This window comes from Oryctolagus cuniculus, chromosome 19 (assembly GCF_051225735.1).
Source record: "Oryctolagus cuniculus isolate XC-2025 breed Fujian yellow rabbit chromosome 19, ASM5122573v1, whole genome shotgun sequence".
Taxonomy (NCBI): domain Eukaryota; kingdom Metazoa; phylum Chordata; class Mammalia; order Lagomorpha; family Leporidae; genus Oryctolagus; species Oryctolagus cuniculus.
In genome coordinates this window covers 4,223,669-4,244,497 of record NC_142885.1, presented here as the reverse complement: position 1 = coordinate 4,244,497, position 20,829 = coordinate 4,223,669, and the positions used below count along the sequence as shown (strand labels likewise).

The 20,829-nt window shown below is 61.4% G+C and overlaps 1 protein-coding gene across 1 annotated transcript in view; it reads right to left on the bottom strand.

Moving 5' to 3' along the window:
* Positions 1-1,878: 1,878 nt before the first annotated feature.
* The window catches only part of LOC103346579 (kinesin-like protein KIF19), a 43,843-nt gene continuing 24,892 nt past the window's right edge, over positions 1,879-20,829 (bottom strand). The window contains exons 14-20 of the mRNA XM_089320743.1: positions 19,459-19,580; positions 15,188-15,312; positions 12,487-12,595; positions 11,543-11,935; positions 8,573-8,717; positions 4,483-4,590; positions 1,879-4,194 (exon numbers count right to left, since the gene is read on the bottom strand). Of these exons, the coding sequence (XP_089176869.1) occupies positions 4,094-4,194; positions 4,483-4,590; positions 8,573-8,717; positions 11,543-11,935; positions 12,487-12,595; positions 15,188-15,312; positions 19,459-19,580 (1,103 nt within the window). The 3' untranslated portion in view covers positions 1,879-4,093. The remainder of the gene's footprint in view (positions 4,195-4,482; positions 4,591-8,572; positions 8,718-11,542; positions 11,936-12,486; positions 12,596-15,187; positions 15,313-19,458; positions 19,581-20,829) is intronic.

Genomic DNA, 20,829 nt, shown 5'->3' with positions numbered 1-20,829 from the left:
CCGAGGGCGCCCGCCCTCCCCGCGCCTGCGCCCTGCCCACCCGGCCCGGCCCGGCCGGCTCGAGCCAGTGCCTTGTGGCGTCGTATTTACGGCCAGAGGCCGGCCACGCCCCCGGCCCCTGCCCCGGCAGCCCCGCCCCTGCCCCAGCAGCCAATCCGTGTGCTGATCCCGCCCCTGGGGGCGGGCACGGCGCGGCCTGCGGGGTGCACACGCTGCGGGCCGAGGGCTGGGGCTGCGGCGCGCTCGGTGGCCTGGGGCGGCTGACCCGGCCCTCTGAGGCGGTCTCCAGGTTCGTGAGCGGGAGCGCGACGCCCCCTGGCGGGCGCTGTGCCCGCCTAGCGACAGGACGTGGGCAGGACGCGCGCCGGCCGCTGGCCCAGCCCTGGCGCCGCCGGGAGCCCCAGCTCCGTCCTGATGGCCCGCGCGGGTGGCTGCGTCCCAGGTGCGCTAGCACGGAACTGGATCCAAAGCAGAGCCGCCGGGACTCGAACCCTCGCTCCCACGTGGGGTGCTGCAGCGAGGGGTTTTAACCCAGCTGCCACAGCGCCATCCCCGAAAATAAATAAAATTCTGAGTTTTCCCATGAGCTCCCCAGACCCAGCACCTGGCAGGGGCGGTAAAATTTGAATAAATGGAGATTCAGGGGCCCAGGAGCCAGGATCTCACACTCGCAAAGTCGCAGAGCCGTCGGCTGAGTAAGGGGAGGAGCTCAGCAGACCCACTGCCCCTGGGAAGAGGGGATGGTGTCTCTCTGAAGGGGGCGGGACCACCCCCGGGCTGTCGCTTTACAATGTTACTTGTATGTCAGTTCCTCTGTTTCAAGTCAAACGCGGGCTTCTTACCCGGCTACATGCAGATACATTTTTACTGCCCCGTCCCAAGCAGGTACCTACAGGTGCCTCCTCCAGGATAAAGAAGGATAAAGACTGAGGAACTAACCAACCTGCCCAAGGCAGAGTCCAGACCAGAATCCAGATTTTGGGCTCCAAAGCCAGACTACCTTACAGTCCTGAGACTTCCCCCGCTGGGAGGAGGGGGCCCGCCATGGTGACTCTCGCCACCCCTTTTCCCAGGCCCCCAGTGCACTCCCTGCCTCCAGGGCCCTGGGCCTCCCCAGGGCTGACCACAGCCCCGAGTGTTAGCCTGGGGTGTCTCAGCGTCATCTACAGGCCGAAACTATTTCCGTTTTGATTGCCAGAGTTGCAAAAGAGGAAAGATAGATAGAACTGTGGTTGGGGAGAGGCTGGCCAGGAAGCTGGGACACTCTGATGGCTCCGGCCCCGGGGGCATCCACAGGATAAGGGAAGAGAGGAGAGGGGGCAGGTATGGTGCGCAGTGGTTAAGCTGCTGCTTGTCAGAGTGCCTGGTTCGAGTCCTGGCTCTTCCACTTCCAATCCAGCTCCCTGCTAATGCGCATCCCGGGAGGCAGCCAGGACGGCTCAAGTACTTGGGCCCCTGCCATCCATGCGGGAGACCTGGATGGCGTACCTGGCTCCTGGCTTGGCCTGGCCCAATAAATAATAGTAATTTTTTTCTTTATTTTTTTGACAGGCAGAGTGGACAGTGAGAGACAGAGAGAGAGAGAAAGGTCTTCCTTTGCCGTTGGTTCACCCTCCAATGGCCGCCGCGGCCGGCGTGCTGCGGCCGGCACACCGCGCCGATCCGATGGCAGGAGCCAGGTGCTTCTCCTGGTCTCCCACGGGGTGCAGGGCCCAAGCACTTGGGCCATCCTCCACTGCACTCCCTGGCTACAGCAGAGAGCTGGACTGGAAGAGGGGCAACCGGGACAGAATCCGGCGCCCCAACCGGGACTAGAACCCGGGGTGCCGGCGCCGCTAGGTGGAGGATTAGCCTAGTGAGCCGCGGCACCAGCCCAGTAATTTTTTAAAAATAATAATTTAAAAAGAAGAGATTTGCACATTGAAAATCCAATTGACCTCTGCAGATGACAGGAAAACCCAAGCGAATGGGCAGAGGAACCGTCCTGGTGGATGGCGAGCTCACCCCTCCCTCCGGCCCGGGCTGGCCTTGCTGGGGCAGACATGCTGCCCGGCGGCGGTGTGCCCTGGGCCAAGCAGGCCACGCAGCCCTCTGAGCTGCAGTCCCCCGCCTGTATGGTGACCGTGAGAGAGGGGGCACCCAGGCACAAAGTGCTGGTGCCTGCCAGGGCTTGGGGGACAGTGACGGCGATGCTGCTGCCCCGGGCCCGGCAGGAAAGGTGCAGGACAAGGACCCATGGGAGAGAGACCAGGCAGGGGCAGGTGGGCGGCACAGGCAGTTTTGCGCGCCTGCCGGTGGAGGGTGGGAGGGAGAGGAGCCAGCGCCAGTGCCTCTGTGACATTGGCTGGGACTTGTGACCTTGGTGTTGCAGTGTGGAGGTGGACACGCCAAAGCAATCCCATCTCCCAGGAGCCGGCTGGAACCCCCGGAAGAGCCAGGCTGAGGGGTCTTTAGGGGGCGCCTCCTCCCTCACCCATCAGCACAGTCCCGCCAAGCCCTCTGCCCCCTGCTTAGCCCTCCTGGCCACTGGAATGGCCAGAAGCAATCTGCTTATGTTTTTCTAACACATATTACAATAAATGTATAATTCTTTTCAAAAATTATTTATTTACTTGAAAGACAGAGTGACACAGAGAACGAGATCTCTCTATCCAATGGTTCACGCCCCCAGTGGCCCCAACCGTCAGGTCTGGGCCAGGCTGAAGCCAGGAGCCAGGAACTCCATCCAGGCTCCACAATGAGTGGTGGAGGCCCAAGGACTTCCATCGTCCTCCACTTTGCAGATGCATTAGCAGAGGGCTAGATCAGAAGTGGAGCAGCAGGGACCCGAGCTGGCGCTCTGGTAGGGGATGCCAGCGTCACAAGTCGGGGCTTAACCTACGCTGCTGCAACACGGCCCTGTTGATGTAGGACCCCTAAACTAAGCAGTCTGTCCATGAACCCCAGCTCTCAGTGGCAGAACCGGGGCCCTCCAGACCTAAGGGACCTGCCACCCAGGCAGGCTTCAGCTCCGACATCTGCCGTCAGGTAGCAAAGACAAAGTCGCTGGGCCCACCCAGGTGCAGCTGTTCCCTCTGGTGAGAGAACAGGGCACAGATGGCGCCCCCAGCAGGCCACCCCAGAGACAGATGGGACCCCTCCTCCCGTCAGGAAGGCCCAGAAAGGACACGCTGCCCACAGAAGCTGGGGCTGTCTCCCTGACGGGTCTGCTACGGGGCGGCCAGGCCACGGCGTCTGGCTGTGCAGTCTGCTTGGCATGGGTGGGTGCCCACGTCCAGGGACCCACTTCCCACTCAGGCAAGAGAACACGACGCCCCACCCTCCCCGTCCTCGAGGGCCGCGGGATCTTCCGGAGTCTTCTCGGCCCCCACCTTGGCCTTGCCTGTTTCTGCCAGGTGGCCATCCCAGCACAGAAGAGTTGCCTTCTGCCTCAGAGGTGACCCCACAGCCTCCAGACAAGGGACCCCAAGAGCGAGGGCCGACTCCTGGGTTTGCAACCACAGCAAGCGCCAAAATCACACCCAGGGGTGCAGGTCCCGTTTCTGCACAAGGGCTCGGGGCTTCTCTGGGACCGATGACTGAAACTGCAGAGCCCCAAACACTGAACACCAACCCCGCCGGGGCCCGTGCGCTCGGCCTCCGTGTGCAACTTCCAGGCACCGGGCACTTCTTGTTCCCAACAGGGCCGCGGTGCTGGGGGCATCATGGGAGTGGGAGAGCTTTGTGGTCTTTTCCAGAGCCCGTGTGTTTGGTTCGAGGGCAGCAGTGCCACTCTGCAGCTGGCCAAGAGTTGCAGGGGAGGGCACAGATTGTCCCCCGCCTCCTACCTGCAGTGCCTCCCGTGGCCCAAGCCTCAGGTGTGGGCAGTGCCCCGGAGTGAAGGGGTCCTTGGGAAGGGCTCGGACCCTCTAGGGCAGCCCTCCCCAGACAGCTGAGGCAGCCCGAGTCCACACGGGAGCTGCGGGAGGCTGGGACCTGGGAACGCTTCCCCTGACACGTCCTGGTCTCTGAAGTCCACCTTCGGGGCAAAGAGGCCCCTGTGCCCGGGTCAGGTCCTCAGCCCACCCCCGAGTGCTTGCTCCGCTGCCACCATCTATTTGGGTCTTCTCAGTCTCTTGGCGCTGCCGGCCTGTGGCTTGTGGGGGTTGCTGGGAGGCAGTGGGCTGTGGAGGCGGCCTGTGCTGTCTGCGGACCCTGGGAGAGACAGGGAGACTTCAGTCTGTGGCCCAGGCAAACTCGGGTACAGCCTGCACCCCGGCTGGGCCCGCGGTGGGTGCATACCCTGGCCCTGCCACACCCAGTTGCTCTCCTCTGCCACGCCAGGGCCACCTTCTGGGCCTCCGGGACCTCCCCTGCCCAACCTGCAGCCTCAGGCGTGCAGGTCACTGCCCGGACTCTGCCCACAGGGTCCAGGTGAAAATCCCAGGAGCATGTGGGACAGGAGCCGGGGGCAGCACAGGGACGGGGGAGTCAGCGACCGACCTCGGATGTCCCTGGGCAGGACGGGCACCCTGCTTGGGGCTGGGCTGCTCCGCCACGTGGCGCTGGGGAAGGTGAAGCTGACCTCTGGCACGCGCAGCATGTGTTCATCTGAGAGTGAGAGCAGAGACAGGAGAGGGTGCTTACCTCCAGGACCACGCACTGAGCCTGGGGCCAGCCACGGACACGCAGCGTGAGCACTGCCGTGGTGAGCCACAGACACGCAGCGTGAGCGCTGCCACAGGCCAGCCCAGGGTCACACATCACAGACACGCCACATGAGTGCCTGCTGCAGGCCAGCCCGGGGTCATGCATCACACACACGCCACATGAGCGCCTGCCGCGCTGGGGTTCACGGACAGACTGCTTAGTTTAGGGGTCCTACATCAACAGGGCCGTGTTGCAGCAGCGTAGGTTAAGCCCGGGGTCACACATCACACACACGCCACATGAGCGCCTGCCACGGGCCAGCCCGGGGTCACGCATCACACACACGCCAAATGAGTGCATGCCGCGGGCCAGCCCGGGGTCACGCGTCACACACACGCCACATGAGCACCTGCCGCGGGCCAGCCCAGGGTCAAGCATCACACACACGCCACATGAGCACCTGCCGCGGGCCAGCCCGGGGTCACACATCACACACACGCCACATGAGCACCTGCCGCGGGCCAGCCCGGGGTCACACATCACAGACACGCCACATGAGCGCCTGCTGCAGGCCAGCCCGGGGTCACACATCACAGACACGCCACATGAGCGCCTGCTGCAGGCCAGCCCTGGGTCACGCGTCACACACATGCCACACAAGTGCGTGCTGTGGGCCAGCCCTGAGTTACACATACAGACACGCCACATGAGTGTGTGCCGTGGGCCAGGCTCTTTCCTACAGTCTCCCGGCTTGCCCTCCCCACAGGGTCTTTTCTGCACCCTGCACCCCACCCTCGGAGCCCTGTCTCCCTCCTTCAGGCCCTGCCCTGCACCCCACCCTCGGAGCCCTCCCCAGCCCAGCCTTCAGCCCGCCCTCCCTCCCTCCCTCCCTCCGCCCCGCCTGCTCTCAGCTGAGCTCACTCACGGCAGTGAGGAGGAACGCCTGGGCCGACCCAGACGCCGCCCTCAGTGGAACAGGCAGCAAGGGCTGGGTGGTGGGGACAGGCTGCCCTCAGCGCCACACTGGGGTCATCAGGTCCCTGCTCAGCGGTCACCCAGAGATCTCCCAGCTGCCCCTGACCCACACCCCGCTCCTGATTCTGCCCCAGAACTCTCACCACCTGCCAAGAGTCGGTGCCCTCGCTCCCCAGGCAGCCGAGGGCCAGCTCCGTGCGAGGAGCACTCTGCTTTCTGTTTTCCAGGGCCAGAGCGCTGGGTACAGCAGGTGCCCAGGGAACCATCTCCGAGTGGCGGGGCGCTGTGGAGTCCAGGCTAAGCCCGGGTCTACACATCCTCCCTCACAAGTCCGGTCTACACTGGCTCTTTACTGACCCTGAGCAGCACTTCCTCTCTCAGTCCGAGGGGGACCCAGGAGTCAGAGCGCTGTGCCGACCCTGCCAGCTCTGCTCCGTGTGTGCCGTCTGTGCAGGGGCGCCTCGGGGACAGGGTTGTAGACAGGCAGGAGGCACCACGCCTCCCCTTCCGGGTACTTGCTGCCCCTTCCCTGCCCCACGTGCATGGCGGGCCCAGCTCGTCACTGCACACCCAGTGCGATCCACATCAGGGCATGAACATAGGACCGGCAGCACTGCCGCCCTGGCCTGCCAGTGAGCAATCCAGCTGGCCCTCCCAGCTCTCCCTGCAACCCCTAAGAGGGTGAACCTGGCTTCCCAGGAAGGGCCTGGCCAGAGCACAGACACCTGGTCTGCCCCACCCCCTGCCTAGTACACACACAGCCAGGCAGGTGCAGTGGGAGGGACACAGAGGTGCCCGTCCCGGCCATGCCACTGATGCACACGGACTCTGCAGATGTCACTTGCACCGGCCAGGCCTCAGTTTACCCATCTGAGCACTGACTCTAAGGAGCCTGGACTTCTCAGCTGTGGAGCAGAGCCTCAGCAGGGGACAGCTCAGAGCCTCCGGGAACCAGGAGCCGCGTTCCAGCCCAGAACTTGGCCCCTTTCTTGCCAACCAGGAGGCCTTTCCAATCCACTCATGCTTGTTTGAAAACTACTGGCTCCCGACGCTGCGGCATAGCGGGTAGAGCCGCCGCCTGCAGGGCTGGCATCCCATATGGGGGCCGGTTCAAGTCCCGGCTGCCCCACTTCCGACCCTGCTCCTGCTGTGGCCTGGGAAAGCAGTGGTGGATGCCCCAGTCCTTGGGCCCCTGCACCCGCGTGGGGGACCCAGAGGAAGCTCCTGGCTTCAGATGGGCACAGCTCTGGCTGTTTTGGCCAAGTGGGGAAGGAACCAGCGGATGGAAGACCTCTCTCTCTCCTTCTTTCTCTCTCTCTCTCTCTCTCTCTCTCTGCCACTGGCTCTGGCTCTGGCTCTCTGTAACTCTGCCTTTCAAATAAATAAACAAATCTTTTTTTTAAAAAAAGCTTTTGAAAGCAGAAAATTCCGTAAGGACAAAAATATCTGTGGTGTTTGAAAAGCGTCACTGCAGGCCTGTCTCGTTCTCTCCGAGGAAGGAACCCGGCGCCGAGGAACCCCAGGTCCAGCTGAAGGCTGCCACCGCGCTGCCGTCGGGATCAGAGACGTGGAGGCCGTGCGAACGGACTGGGCCATGCCAGGCAGGGCATGGACACACGCACTGCTTCCTCTGGCCTGGACGTGCAGCACCACAGCCCCCACAGAGACACACCCTCATAAAGCACAGCCTGAAAGGACGCGTGGAGCTGCGGCTGGGAGCTGGGGCCCCGGAGCCAGCCCACCTGGCTGCAGACCCCAGCTGCCACGCCCCGCTGTGTGGCTTTGGGCGAGTCTCTCAGCCTTTCTGTGCCCCAGATGACCCATCAGTAAAATAAAAGCTGCTGGCTGGCGCCACAGCTCACTAGGCTAATCCTCCGCCTGCGGCACCGGCACACTGGGTTCTAGTCCCGGTCGGGGCGCCGGATTCTGTCCCGGTTGCCCCTCTTCCAGGCCAGCTCTCTGCTGTGGCCCGGGAGTGCAGTGGAGGATGGCCCAAGTGCTTGGGCCCTGCACCCCATGGGAGACCAGGAGAAGCACCTGGCTCCTGCCATCGGATCAGCGCGGTGCGCCAGCCGCAGCAGCCATTGAAGGGTGAACCAACGGCAAAGGAAGACCTTTCTCTCTGTCTCTCTCTCTCACTGTCTAACTCTGCCTGTCTAAAATAAATAAATAAATAAAAAATAAAAGCTGCTCTCGCCCTCACAGGAGGCCCCCGAGGACCAAGGGGCGGGGCCTGCAGGTGCCTCGCTCGCCCTGGCGCGGCGGGCTGTGGAGCCTGGCGCACTCAGAGCTCCGCGCCGAGGCTGAGCTTGTGCACCTGGGGTTGGTTTTCCCCGTCTGCAGGGAGCTGTAGTGGCAGGCGGAGCCAAAGCGAATTAGCAGGAAGCCAAACCAAACACTTAGAGAAATACAGAACCTGCCCCCGGGTCACAGGTGGAGGCACCGTCAAACCCTCGGGTGTGTTTCCAGACGCTTGGGGTCAGCCCTGGGCCAGCAGCAGTGACCCGGGCCGGGGGTGGGCACGGCGCCCACGCCACCACCCGTCGATGGTGACGGGCGTCCCACAGCGCCCACTTCGGGGCACGGGGCTTCCAGGAGCTCTCCCCTTTAGCACGGCACCCGTGCTGTGGGCTGCTCGCAGTGAGCACGTGTGATCCAGGAAAGACAAGCCCTCAGCCCTGCACGGAACAAGCCCAGGGCCGGCCTGCGTGGACGCAGCCGACGGCGTGCACGGCTCTGGGCCTTGCCTCGGCCTCGGGGCTGTGAGGAGTAAGGAGGCCAGCAGCAGAAGCGAGCACTCTGCGAATGCCATGGCTCGCTCACGGCCCTCACAGCGGGGCAGCCGGAGACCCACGCACACACACTCACGCACACACACACTCATGTTCACACTCACGTCACACACGCACACTCAGGGCGGAGTGCTGGGGCACAGAACGTAACAGCCGTCGTCTCTCTCGTCCTCTACCTGTGTGGAAGCCGAGGCCGGGCTTGGTCCTGGAGGCTGTGGGGACGGGAGGGAGAAAGCTCCTCCCGGGCGGCTTGGCCGGCGCAGCGGGCGGCTGGCTCTCTCCCGCCGGCTCCACAGCAGGGCCCCGAGGCTTCTCCGCCACCTGCAGGGAGAACCAGAGAGCAGGGCAGGGTGGAGAAGCAGGTGACCGGGTGGCCTGTGGGGGCCTGCACTGATTAAACACCTACTCACCTACTGTGTGCGGGCTGCTCTGGCAGCTGGGGGCCTCCAGGACACATAGCCAAGCTCCCCGCAGCCCCACGTGTGAACAACGAATGAACGAATGAGTGACCCCTGGGCTATGTGCCCTGCCCCCTCTCCCACCCCCGGCGCCCAGTGGGGAGAGGGTTCTCCCCTAAGTCAGAGCGACGGTGGGTCCCACACGTCAGCCCCGCTGGGCTGGGCGCCAGGTGAGTTTTTGGTGGATGGAGGGAAGGGCACACCCTCCACAGGCCGAGCAGAGCACAGGGACAACAGAAACCCCCCGCCTCCCCCCTGCACCCGCACAGGGGCCCTGCATGCCAGCCGGGCCGGCCTCCCCCTGCACCCACACAGGGCCCCCGCGCTCCAGGCCTCCTGGGCTGGCCCCACCACAGAGCTCAGGACCCATTGGCCCCCACAGTCACGGGAGCAGGTTCTTTGTAACAAATCTCTCTCTCCACACACACTCATATGTGTACACTCACATACACATACACACCACACACACTCACACACATGCACACATGCAGATACACATGTGCATAAACACACACTCACACACATACCATGCATGGGATGCACACATATGCTTGCACATACACTCAATACACACCATGTGTGGGGTGCACACACATGCACATGCACACATTACACACAATGCACAATTACACATATAAACACATACATACACATACATAAGGGCACTTCAAAGGGTGTTGAAAACAGAATTCAAAGTTTATCTTGGTACAAAACATTTGAAATCTATGCATGCGAGGACTCTTCAGAAGGTTCCTAATGAAAATTGCATATTATGGCCGGCGCCGCGGCTCACTAGGCTAATCCTCCGCCTTGCAGCGCCGGCACACCGGGTTCTAGTCCCGGGCGGGGTGCTGGATTCTGTCCTGGTTGCCCCTCTTCCAGGCCAGCTCTCTGCTGTGGCCTGGGAGGGCAGTGGAGGATGGCCCAAGTGCTTGGGTCCTGCACCCCATGGGAGACCAGGAAAAGCACCTGGCTCCTGCCATCGGATCAGCGCTGTGCGCCAGCCGTGGAGGCCATTGGAGGGTGAACCAACGGCAAAGGAAGACCTTTCTCTCTGTCTCTCTCTCTCACTGTCCACTCTGCCTGTCAAAAGATTTAAAAAAAAAATTGCATATTATGAAAAACTGCACACGGATTTCAAAATGTTTTGTACCAAAATAAACTTACCTTTTTGTTGTTGTTTACTTAAAGAGCAGACAGATAAAGAGACACAGACAGAGGTCTCCCATCTATTGGCTCACTCCCCAAAATACTACAACAGCTGGGGCTGGGCCAGGCAGCAGCCAGGAGCCAAGAACTCCATCCAGGTCTCCCAGCTGGTGGCAGGGGCCCAGGTACTTGAGCCGTCACCTGCAGCCTCCCAGGGTGCACACGGGCAGGGAGCTGGCATCAGGGGCTAGGCCAGGGCTTGAACCAGGCCCCCTGATGTGGGATGTGGGCGCCCCCAGTAGTGTCTTGGCCACTGGGCCAAATCCCTTCTCCAGCTCATCTTTTTTTTTTTTTTTTTTTTTTTGACAGGCAGAGTTAGAGACTGAGAGATGGGTCTTCCCTCCGTTGGGTCACCTCCAGCTCATCCTTTGATTCCATTTTCCATGGCCTTTCTGGAGCGCACCACACATCTCCCTCCTGTAAACTGTTTCTCTGGGGCACCTGACCCACCGCCTGTCTGCTTTCTGCTGCTGTCCTGCCTCTGCATATGCCGAACAAGTTGCCAGACTCACTCCAGTCCTGAGCCAGCAGGTGCCCACTGCCGTGTCGCACAGGCTCTGGCCAGCAGAGGTAGCTTGAAGCCGCCCCAGCCCACTGGCTCAGGGAGGCTGCTGGCCACTCCCTCCAGTTCACTCAGCCAAGTGTCCAGTGAGAGAGACCCGCAGTGAGGCCCCTCCCCCACACCCTGTGACCAGCTCCTCACTCGGCCGCGTGTTCTGATACTCTCGACCCGGTTTTGTCCACTTCTCCGTGGGCCAGCATGTTCAGCATCCCAGCAATGCCACTGAAAACGAAGACTGCTGCTCACCGGGGACACTGAGGCAGTGTGTGCGACAGTCAGAGGGAGGAGGCATTCACAAACTGTCCGCAGTTGGGGGGGCAAACCAGCCAGCCAGCGCCCCACAGCCAGCACCCACGCCCATTACCCGAGTGATGCATTATGGGACCAAGGAACAGACTTCTCCCTTAATTTAAAACACAAAGACCGTGTGAGTATATGAAGACATATGAAACAATGCTAAGAAAAAAGCATCCTGGGGCCAGCGCATGGTTGCTGGTTCAAGTCCCGGCAGTTCCACTTCCCATCCAGCTCCCTGCTATGGCCTGAAAGCAGTGGAAGATGGCCCAAGTGCTTGGGCCCCTGCACCCATGTGGGAGACCCAGAAGAAGCTCCTGGCTCCTGGCTTTGGCCTGGCCCAGCCCCAGTCATTGCAGCCATTTAGGAAGTAAACCAGCAGATGCAGGATGGATCTCTCTAACTCTGCCTTTCAAATTAAAAAATAATTTTTTTTAAATCCATATTCATTAACTCCTCAGGAGCTTGAGAAGGTCTGAGGGTGGGCGGTGCAGGGCCTTGCTTGCTCCGGTCCCACTCCAGGCCAAGGCCCTCCTGCGGCCACCATGACTCTGTGTCACCCCTGACCTGTCCCTGCTGCACCCTGGCACTAGGCAGGGAGTGCCCGGCCGATGTCCACTCACCAGCTGCGTGCTCCTTGTGAGGGAGGGTGACATCTTCCTCCCGCCCCTCCTCTCCACGGAGCGGTCTCTGCACGGGCTGGCTCCGGGCCACATCCTGTCTGTGGGGCTAGGCCCCGGGGTGGCGCTGGGTTTCCGGTCCCTGGGACCTGGGGCAGTCTCCTCCAGGAGGTGGCAGGAGGACCGGCCGCTGCTGCCCTCCTGGTCCTGCACCCTGCAGCGCCGGGTGGCCGCGACCAGGGCGATGTTCTTGGTGCCTGCAGCCATCTCCTTCAGGGCCTGAGTGCTCAGGGCCGAGCCGCCAGCCTCCCCCGACGGCCGCAGGGCGCTCAGCTCCGGGCTGGCCGCGGGGCGCAGTGTGGGGGCCAAACTCTTCCTGCTCAGGAAGCCGGGCCTCTGCAGGAAAGCAGTAGCCGGGGAAGGTCAGAGGGCACCGGTCACTGCCGCCCCTGGCCGCACACTGAGGCAGAGGACAAGGACAGAGCCAAGGGAGGGTGCATGACAGTGAGTGACCTCACAGGACACCCGGGAGGGCAGGTGGGCCTGAAGCCAACCTAGTGGCAGGGAAGGGACAGGGAGGAGCTGGGAGGCGGTCACGTGAGGTCGGGGGCAGGGACTGGAGGGCGTGGCCACAGGCCGAGGAGCCCTTGGTGTGCCAGGAGCTGGAAGAGACCAGCAAGGGTGCCCCGTGGTACCCTCAGAGGCAGGGATCTCTGACCCGCGGGTGGACTGTGGGCATTTAGCTCCGGATCTGTCTGCTGACCAGCCCCGGGAAGCCCACACGGCACTAACGCCCCACTGGGTGCCGGGCTCCTAAGTGGTCGCCCCCGTTGCGAGCACTGCTTCAGAACAGAGCGTAGCGGCCCTCCCACCATCCCTGGCCCTGGTGTGGCAGCGGGTGGGAGGGGAGGCCTCTCAGAGCCCAGGCCCTGGTCAGGTGCCCCCACCTCATGAGTCAGAGGCACCAGCAGGGTGTGCAGTGGGGGTGGGGGCCGGATCGAGTCCTGCCTGCCCAGCTTCATCGATGGTGTGGCTTTCGGCGACCCATGGCTGTCACTGCAGAAGAGACACAGAAGCGTCAGCAGAGCCCACGGCCGGGTCCCCATGTCCCACATCACAGCCAAGGCAAGCCCGCGCCAGAGTCTTTGGCCACTGCTCCAGCCACATGGACCGTGGCCCTCACGTGGAGCCGGGTGATGACCACAGCACACTTCTGTGGTTTGGGGCCGAGCTGGCTGCCAGGAGCTGTGCCCGGTGTGCAGTTTTCAGCAGGTGCAGCCCTGCCCTGCCATACCATGTCCAAGAGACACAGACAACTCTGCACATTTGCTATGTGCAGAAAGAAGGGCACAAAGACGTGCTGGTCTCTGACCCCAGTTCCTGCAGAACCCCTGGCTGGCCCCGAGCCCCAGCAAAGCCTCTGTTACGCTCAGGAGGTGGCTGCCAGTGGGTCCTGGGCAGCTTGGGCTGGCACTGGTCTCCAGAAGCAGCATGTATGTTTAGGGTCGGGAGGGGAGGAGGCTGGGGACAGCATTCTGTCGCCTGACAATGATATGATCAACCATGCTGTGAAATGAAAACTCCGCAAGCCCGGGGAGGTGCCTCAGTCGCAGCAGCAGCTGGAGCCGCCCTGCTGCCCAGGACCTGGAGCCACTGACCGATCCAGGCCCAGCGTGCAAGGCCCCAAACCCACCGGCTCCCCACGGGGGTCACTGCTGCAGCGAAGGCTCTGACAGATGGAAGCCACCTCCGACCCCGACTGCAGGTGGGCAGGTCCCAGGCCCGGGTTCGAGTATCTCGTTCAGGACGTGGGGTTAATGCCTGTCTTCCTGCTCAGCAGGTGCAGCTATGAGCTCACAGACAGGCGGGGACCTGGGTACCGCAGTCACACAAAGTGCACCCTCACTGCACCCTGGTTTGAACAAGCCAGATGCAAAGGCATTTGGGGTAAAACTGGAGAAATCTGACTACAGACAGGACATGAGACGACACTGAAGCATTGTTAACTTTGTTGGGAATAACAGCTACACTGGGCCGACACCGTGGCACTGGGGCCACACCAGCACCCTCCAATATTGGAGTGCTGGTTTCAGTCCTTGCTGATGAACTTTTTTTTAAAAGATTTACTTGAAAGGCTGAGTTACAGAGTCAGAGAGAGAGGGAGGTCTTCCATCCACTGGTTCACTCCCCAAATGGCCACAATGGCCAGAGCTGCACCGATCCAAAGCCAGGAGCTTCTTCCAGGTCTCTCACAAGGGTGCAGAGGCCCAAGGACTTGGGCCATTCTCTACTGCTTTCCCAGGCCACAGCAGAGAGCTGGATCGCAAGTGGAGCAGCCGGGTCTTGAACTGGAATCCATATGGGATGCTGGCACCACAGGCAGTGGCTTTACCCGCTATGCGACAGCACTGGTCCCCAGCTCCATTTCTGATCCCACTCCCTGCTAATGCACCTGGGAGGTAGCAGGTGATCACTCAAGTACCTGGGCCCCTGTCACCATGTGGGAGACCAGACGGAGTTCTTGGCCCAGCCCTGGCTGTCGCAGCCGTCCGGGGAGTGAACCAGTGGATAGAAGACAGATATCTCTCTCTCACTTTCGTCCACTATCTCTGTCAGTCTGCCTGTCCAATGCGTTAACAAAGGGGCTGGTGCTGTGGTGCAGCAGGTTAAGCCATGGTCTACAGTCTTAACCTGCTGCACCATAGCACCAGCCCCTTTGTTAACTTTGTTGGGAATAACAGCTACACTGGGCCGACACTGTAGCACTGGGGGAACCCCTTATGGACACCAATTCTAGTCCCGGCTCCTCTGCTCCCGACTCAGCTCCTGCTAACACACCGGGGAAGGCAATGGAAGATGGCTCAAGTCCTTGGGCCCCTGCACCCAAGTAAGAAACCCAGAGCAGCTGGCTCCTGGCTTTGGCCTGGTCCAGCCCTGGCCATTATGGTCATTTGGAGAGTGAACCAGTGGATGAAAGACCTCCTTCTCTGTCTCTCCTCTCTCTCTTTCTCTGTAACTCTGGTTTTCAAATAAGCAAATAAGTATTTTTAAAAATACATAAATAGGGGCCGGCGCTTGGCACAGCCAGTTAATGCCCTGGCCTGAGGCGCCGGTTCAAGACCTGGCTGCTCCACTTCCGATCCAGCTCTCTGCTATGGCCTGGGAAAGCAGTAGAAGATGGCCCAAGTCCTTGGGCCCCTGCACCCACGTGGGAGACCCGGAAGAACCTCCTAGCCCCTGGCTTTGGATCGGCGCAGCTCCAGCCATTGCAGCCATCTGGGGAGTGAACCAGCAGATGGAAGACCTCTCTCTCTCTCTCTGTGCGTCTCCTCTCTCTATGTAACTCTGACTTTCAAATAGATATAAATTAATCTTTTTAAAAATACATAAATATACAGGAATTATGAACCAAAGATACACAGCAAACGCAAGGGGTGCCTCTGCCCTCCGACTTGCTAGTGCGTGCTGCGAGTGTCTCTGGGGCTGCGTCTGCTGTCAGTGGCACAGCCCTGCAGGAAGGGCCCTTCGCTGACAGAGAACACGGGGCCTCTGTCAGCCAGGCTGCGCAGGCTTCCCCTCCCAGCACCCTGGGCTCCACCCACCCCAGGCAGCAGGGCCCCGGCCAGGAGGCTTGGCCACCCCTCCTACCTGTATCTCTCCAGCAGTGTCGGGGGCAGCTCACACTGGGTGCCCCAGGGCAGGTCCTGCAGGTCCTCGGGCTGGTCTCGGCTGGACTCTCCCAGCGAGGGAGACAGACTGAGGACAGAGCCATCCTGGGGCCAGACAGAGGGGCCGGTAAGGCCGCCAGGCCGGGCAAGCGGTGCCGTGAAGCACAGGGTCTTGGGGAGGGGTGCCAGGAAGGCCACCACATAGCATGGAGCCACCACTCCAGTCCACAGCAAGGGAGCCAGCAAGTCGGCCGCCCAGCCCGTGCCATCGTCACGGAGGCAGAGGGAGGCTCTGCAGTGTGGGAAGACCCCGGGGCCCAGCGACACCGCCTTGACCTTGTGTATGGGGAGACACCTGTTGTCAGAAACCCTACAAGGCCTGCAGGCTCCCAAAGAGCGCACAGAATTGGCTGGGGACCTGCAGTGTTGCTTCTGGGTGTAGGCCCAGAAGAACTGGCAGCAGGGTCTTCCGGAGAGAGCTGTGCGCCCGCGTCACGAGAGCCCAGAGCAGGAGGCCACCCAGCGTCCAGTGAGGGACGTGTGGGTCACACGACAGGGTCTATCCCAACACAGACAGCACGCGGCCTCAGAGGAAGGAGGCTCCCCCGCCTGCGGCAATGCGGCAATGCAGCATGCCCAGGGCCGGTGGCCAGCCACGAAGGGACGAGCCTGCTCCCAGACCAGAGCTGAGTGCACAGGCTCAGGCTGACCTCGAGAACGCCAGACACGCAGACCAGAAGCAGCCCTCAAAGAGCTCTCCGCGAGCGAGAGCCCCGAGAGGGGCCAGAGAGCGGGCAGCCGCGCAGGGCTGCGGGACTGAGGGCACACGCGCACAAAGTGAACCACAGCTCCTGAGGCGGACTGTGGGCCAGCAGAGGCCACAGGCGCTCGCGTCACTGTCACGCAGGAACGCAAAGCGGAGCACCCCCCGGAGGGCAGGGTGGCGGCTCCTCCCCCAGCTCAGCCATGGCTCCTTGACGTCCACCCTGCACGTGGCCGTCTCCAGTGCTTTGTTCAAAGCTGGCAACACCGAGAGCCACCGAGATGTCCCTCAGTAGGTGAATGGATAAGCAAACCGTGGCCCCTCCCTACAGGGGAGAGCACTCAGCGCTGAGTAGGAATGGGCCCCAGCCATGCAGACACTGGGGGGCCTTAACTGCGTATCACTGAGCAGAAGAAGCCAGACGGACGGGCTCCAGCCTGCGTGACTCCCAAATCTGTGACAGGTGGACAGTGGGAAGATCAGGGTGAGCAGGGGTAGAGCTCAGGGCGGCAAAAACCCCCAATTATGCTTCTCCAACACCCGCAGGCTGCCCAGGCCAGGCATGAGCCCTCAGGTAAGTACAGATCAGGGCGGGGGCGGGGGAGGCTGTGTACATGGTGGGGAGGGGCACTGTATCTTCCACTCAGTTTTGCTGTGAACCTAAAACTCTAAAAAGAAAAGCCTGGGGAGTGCAGTGGAGGATGGCCCAAGTGCTTGGGTCCTGCACCCCATGGGAGACCAGGAGAAGCACCTGGCTCCTGGCTTCGGATCAGCGCAGTGCACCAGCCACGACGGCCATTGGAGGGTGAACCAACGGCAAAGGAAGACCTTTCTCTCTGTCTCTCTCTCTCACTGTCCACTCTGCCTGTCAAAAAAAAAAAATAAATAAATAAATAAAAATAAAAAGAAAAGAAAAGCCTGGGGCCGGCACCATGGCACACTAGGTTAATCCTCCTGCGGCGCCGGCATCCCATATGGCGCCAGTTCTAGTCCCGGTTGCCCCTCTTCCAGGCCAGCTCTCTGCTGTGGCCAGGGAGTGCAGTGGAGGATGGCCCAAGTGCTTGGGCCCTGCACCCCATGGGAGACCAGGAGGAAGCACCTGGCTCCTGGCTTCAGATCAGCGTAGCTCTGGCTCTAGCGGCCATTTGGGGGCTGCACCAATGGAAGGAGGGCCTTTCTCTCTGTCTCTCTCTCTCACTGTCTGTAACTCTACCCACCAAATAAATAAATAAAATCTTAAAAAAATTAAAAAATAAAATAAAAAATGAAGATAAAAATTTTAAAAATTTTAAAAAAGAAAAAGAAAAGCCTGCTACAAAGAGAGACAAAAACTAAGCCAGGGCCTGCCTCTGGGCAGAGCGGCAAAATGGAACACAGAGGCAACATTCTGCAAGCCTGATGGTGAATTCCAGGTAACCGAGCCAGGAGACCCAGGAAAGCCAGCCCAGAGCCCCGGGACCTGCTTCACACAGCCCATGACATGCACACGGCTCACAAAGTCCACATGGCCCAGTGTGCACACAGCCCCAGTGTGCACACAGCCCCAGTGTCCACACAGCCCAGTGTCCACACAGCCCAGTGTGCACACAGCCCCAGTGTCCACACAGCCCAGTGTCCACACAGCCCCAGTGTCCACACAGCCCAGTGTCCACACAGCCCCAGTGTCCACACAGCCCCAGTGTCCACACAGACCCAGTGTCCACACAGCCCAGTGTCCACACAGCCCCAGTGTCCACACAGCCCAGTGTCCACACAGCCCCAGTGTCCACACAGCCCAGTGTCCACACAGACCCAGTGTCCACACAGCCCAGTGTCCACACAGACCCAGTGTCCACACAGACCCAGTGTCCACACAGCCCAGTGTCCACACAGCCCAGTGTCCACACAGACCCAGTGACCACAGACCCAGTGTCCACACAGCCCAGTGTCCACACAGACCCAGTGTCCACACAGCCCAGTGTCCACACAGCCCAGTGTCCACACAGCCCAGTGTCCACCCAGTATCCACACAGACCCAGTATCCACACAGCCCCAGTGTCCACACAGCCCCAGTGACCACACAGCCCCAGCGTCCACACAGCCCCAGTATCCACACAGACCCAGTGTCCACACAGACCCAGTATCCACACAGCCCCAGTGACCACACAGCCCCAGTGACCACACAGCCCAGTGACCACACAGCCCCAGTGACCACACAGCCCAGTGACCACACAGCCCCAGTGACCACACAGACCCAGTATCCACACAGACCCAGTGTCCACACAGACCCAGTATCCACACAGACCCAGTGACCACACAGCCCCAGTGACCACACAGCCCAGTGACCACACAGCCCCAGTGACCACACAGACCCAGTATCCACACAGCCCCAGTGTCCACACAGCCCCAGTGACCACACAGCCCAGTGTCCACACAGACCCAGTGACCACACAGCCCCAGTGACCACACAGACCCAGTATCCACACAGCCCCAGCGTCCACACAGACCCAGTGTCCACACAGACCCAGTGACCACACAGACCCAGTATCCACACAGCCCCAGCGTCCACACAGACCCAGTATCCACACAGACCCAGTGACCACACAGCCCCAGTGACCACACAGACCCAGTATCCACACAGCCCCAGCGTCCACACAGACCCAGTGTCCACACAGACCCAGTGACCACACAGACCCAGTATCCACACAGCCCCAGCGTCCACACAGACCCAGTATCCACACAGACCCAGTGACCACACAGCCCCAGTGACCACACAGCCCAGTGTCCACACAGCCCCAGTGACCACACAGCCCCAGTGACCACACAGCCCCAGTGACCACACAGCCCCAGTGTCCACACAGACCCAGTGACCACACAGCCCCAGTGTCCACACAGCCCCAGTGACCACACAGCCCAGTGTCCACACAGACCCAGTGTCCACACAGACCCAGTGTCCACACAGCCCCAGTGTCCACACAGCCCAGTGTCCACACTGCAGTCCTGCAGGTCGGGCAGCAGGGTCTGTTGCTGCCCTCAGGCCCTGACCCTGAACCTGCGCACTTCGGGGCAGTGGTCCTTGCCTGCCTGGCTGAGGCCAGAGGCCGCTCACCCCTGCTCCTGCGAGGGCGCCACAGGTCCGGGGCTGAAGGAGGCTGAGGGGACAGTGGCGTTCTCACTGCAGCACACGGACGCAGAGGCCACCCCACAGCCCTCCTTCCCCCCAGGGAGTCCCTGAGACCCAGACACCCCCGAGGATGAGGACGCGCTCTGGGTTGCCGAGGTAACGAGGTCCGCCACTCGGGGAGCCCAGGCTTCCTCCCTGCCGGCCTTCACGCCCTCCCCCCATGCCAGGGTCCGGGCGACAGCCAGGGACTGCGGGTGCCACAGCAAAGCAGACCACGTGCAGCCACGCCAGATCCGCCTGGCTGCCCGCCTGCCCTCGCGTTGGCCTCCAGGGCCCAGGATGGGGCTCTCCTGTCCCTAAGTCCTGGGGCCGTGCGTGGACTCACCCGGAGGGAGCTGGCCATCACGGAGTGTAGCAGCAGCAGGTGGTCCAGGGCGCCCTCGGCCAGCTCCTGCGAGCACAGGCGGTACTGCTTGTCCAGGGGCTCGGGCACAGGGACGCCTCGGTCTGCAGAGCCGGGAAAGCGGAGACTGGAGTGGGCATGGAGGGCGACTCCACCCCACACACAACCAGGCCAGACACCCATCGCTGGCTGGAGGCAGGGGGGGACGCTCAGCCTGCCGGGGCAGCTTTGCTGGAGGGGAGCGTCCACGTGCTGCTCCGCACGCCTGCTCTGAGGCCTTCGGCTGCGCTCGTGGGCTGCCTCTCAGTCGCACAGCACCGACGCACACAATTCTGAAGGCACAAAGCCACTCCCAGAGGGGCACCACTTCCTGGTGTGTGCTCGGGAGATCGGAAAGCAGGCACCGGCAAGACCAGCCCGACGCCCGGCAGTGCTCGGCACGAGAGCCGAGGCATGCACACCACCCCAGTGCCTGGGGCAGGCACCACGCCAGGCTACCACAGCCGCGTGCAGTGGGGACCCAAGGTCTCCTCGTGCCACAGGCACATCAGTGGGACAACCGCAAGCTCAGATGAGGCCTGCCTCGCGGTGTCACACCAGCGTGGGTGCCTGTGCGCAAGTGTTTCTAGGACACACACTGCAGGGCACTGAAGGGCATCCCAAAACATGCTAAGGAGAGTCAGCGGGGAGTTCACAACGTCTGTGAAAAATGGAATTAAAAGATGTTCATGGGGCCGGCGCTGTGGCTTAGCGGGATGCCTGCAGTGCCGGCGTCCCATATGGATGCCGGTTCAAGTCCCGGCTGCTCCACTTCCGATCCAGCTCTCTGCTGTGGCCTGGGAAAGCAGTAGAGATGGCCCATGTGCTGGGCCCCTGCACCCACGTGGGAGACCTGGAAGCTCCTGGCTCCTGGCTTCAGATTGGTGCAGCTCCAACCGTTGTGGCCAATTGGGGAGTGAACCAGCAGATGGAAGACCTCTCTCTCTCTCTGCCTCTCCTTCTCTCTCTGTGTAACTCTTTCAAAGAAATATTTTTAAAAATATGTTCATTTTGGGGCAAAAAAAATTGAAATCCATGCATAGTTTTTTCTTTTTTTTTTAATTTTTTTTTATTTTTTTTTTATTTTTTTGACAGGCAGAGTGGACAGTGAGAGAGAGAGACAGAGAGAAAGGTCTTCCTTTGCCGTTGGTTCACCCTCCAATGGCCGCCGCGGCCGGCGCACCGCGCTGATCCGATGGCAGGAGCCAGGAGCCAGGTGCTTTTCCTGGTCTCCCATGGGGTGCAGGGCCCAAGCACCTGGGCCATCCTCCACTGCACTCCCTGGCCACAGCAGAGGGCTGGCCTGGAAGAGGG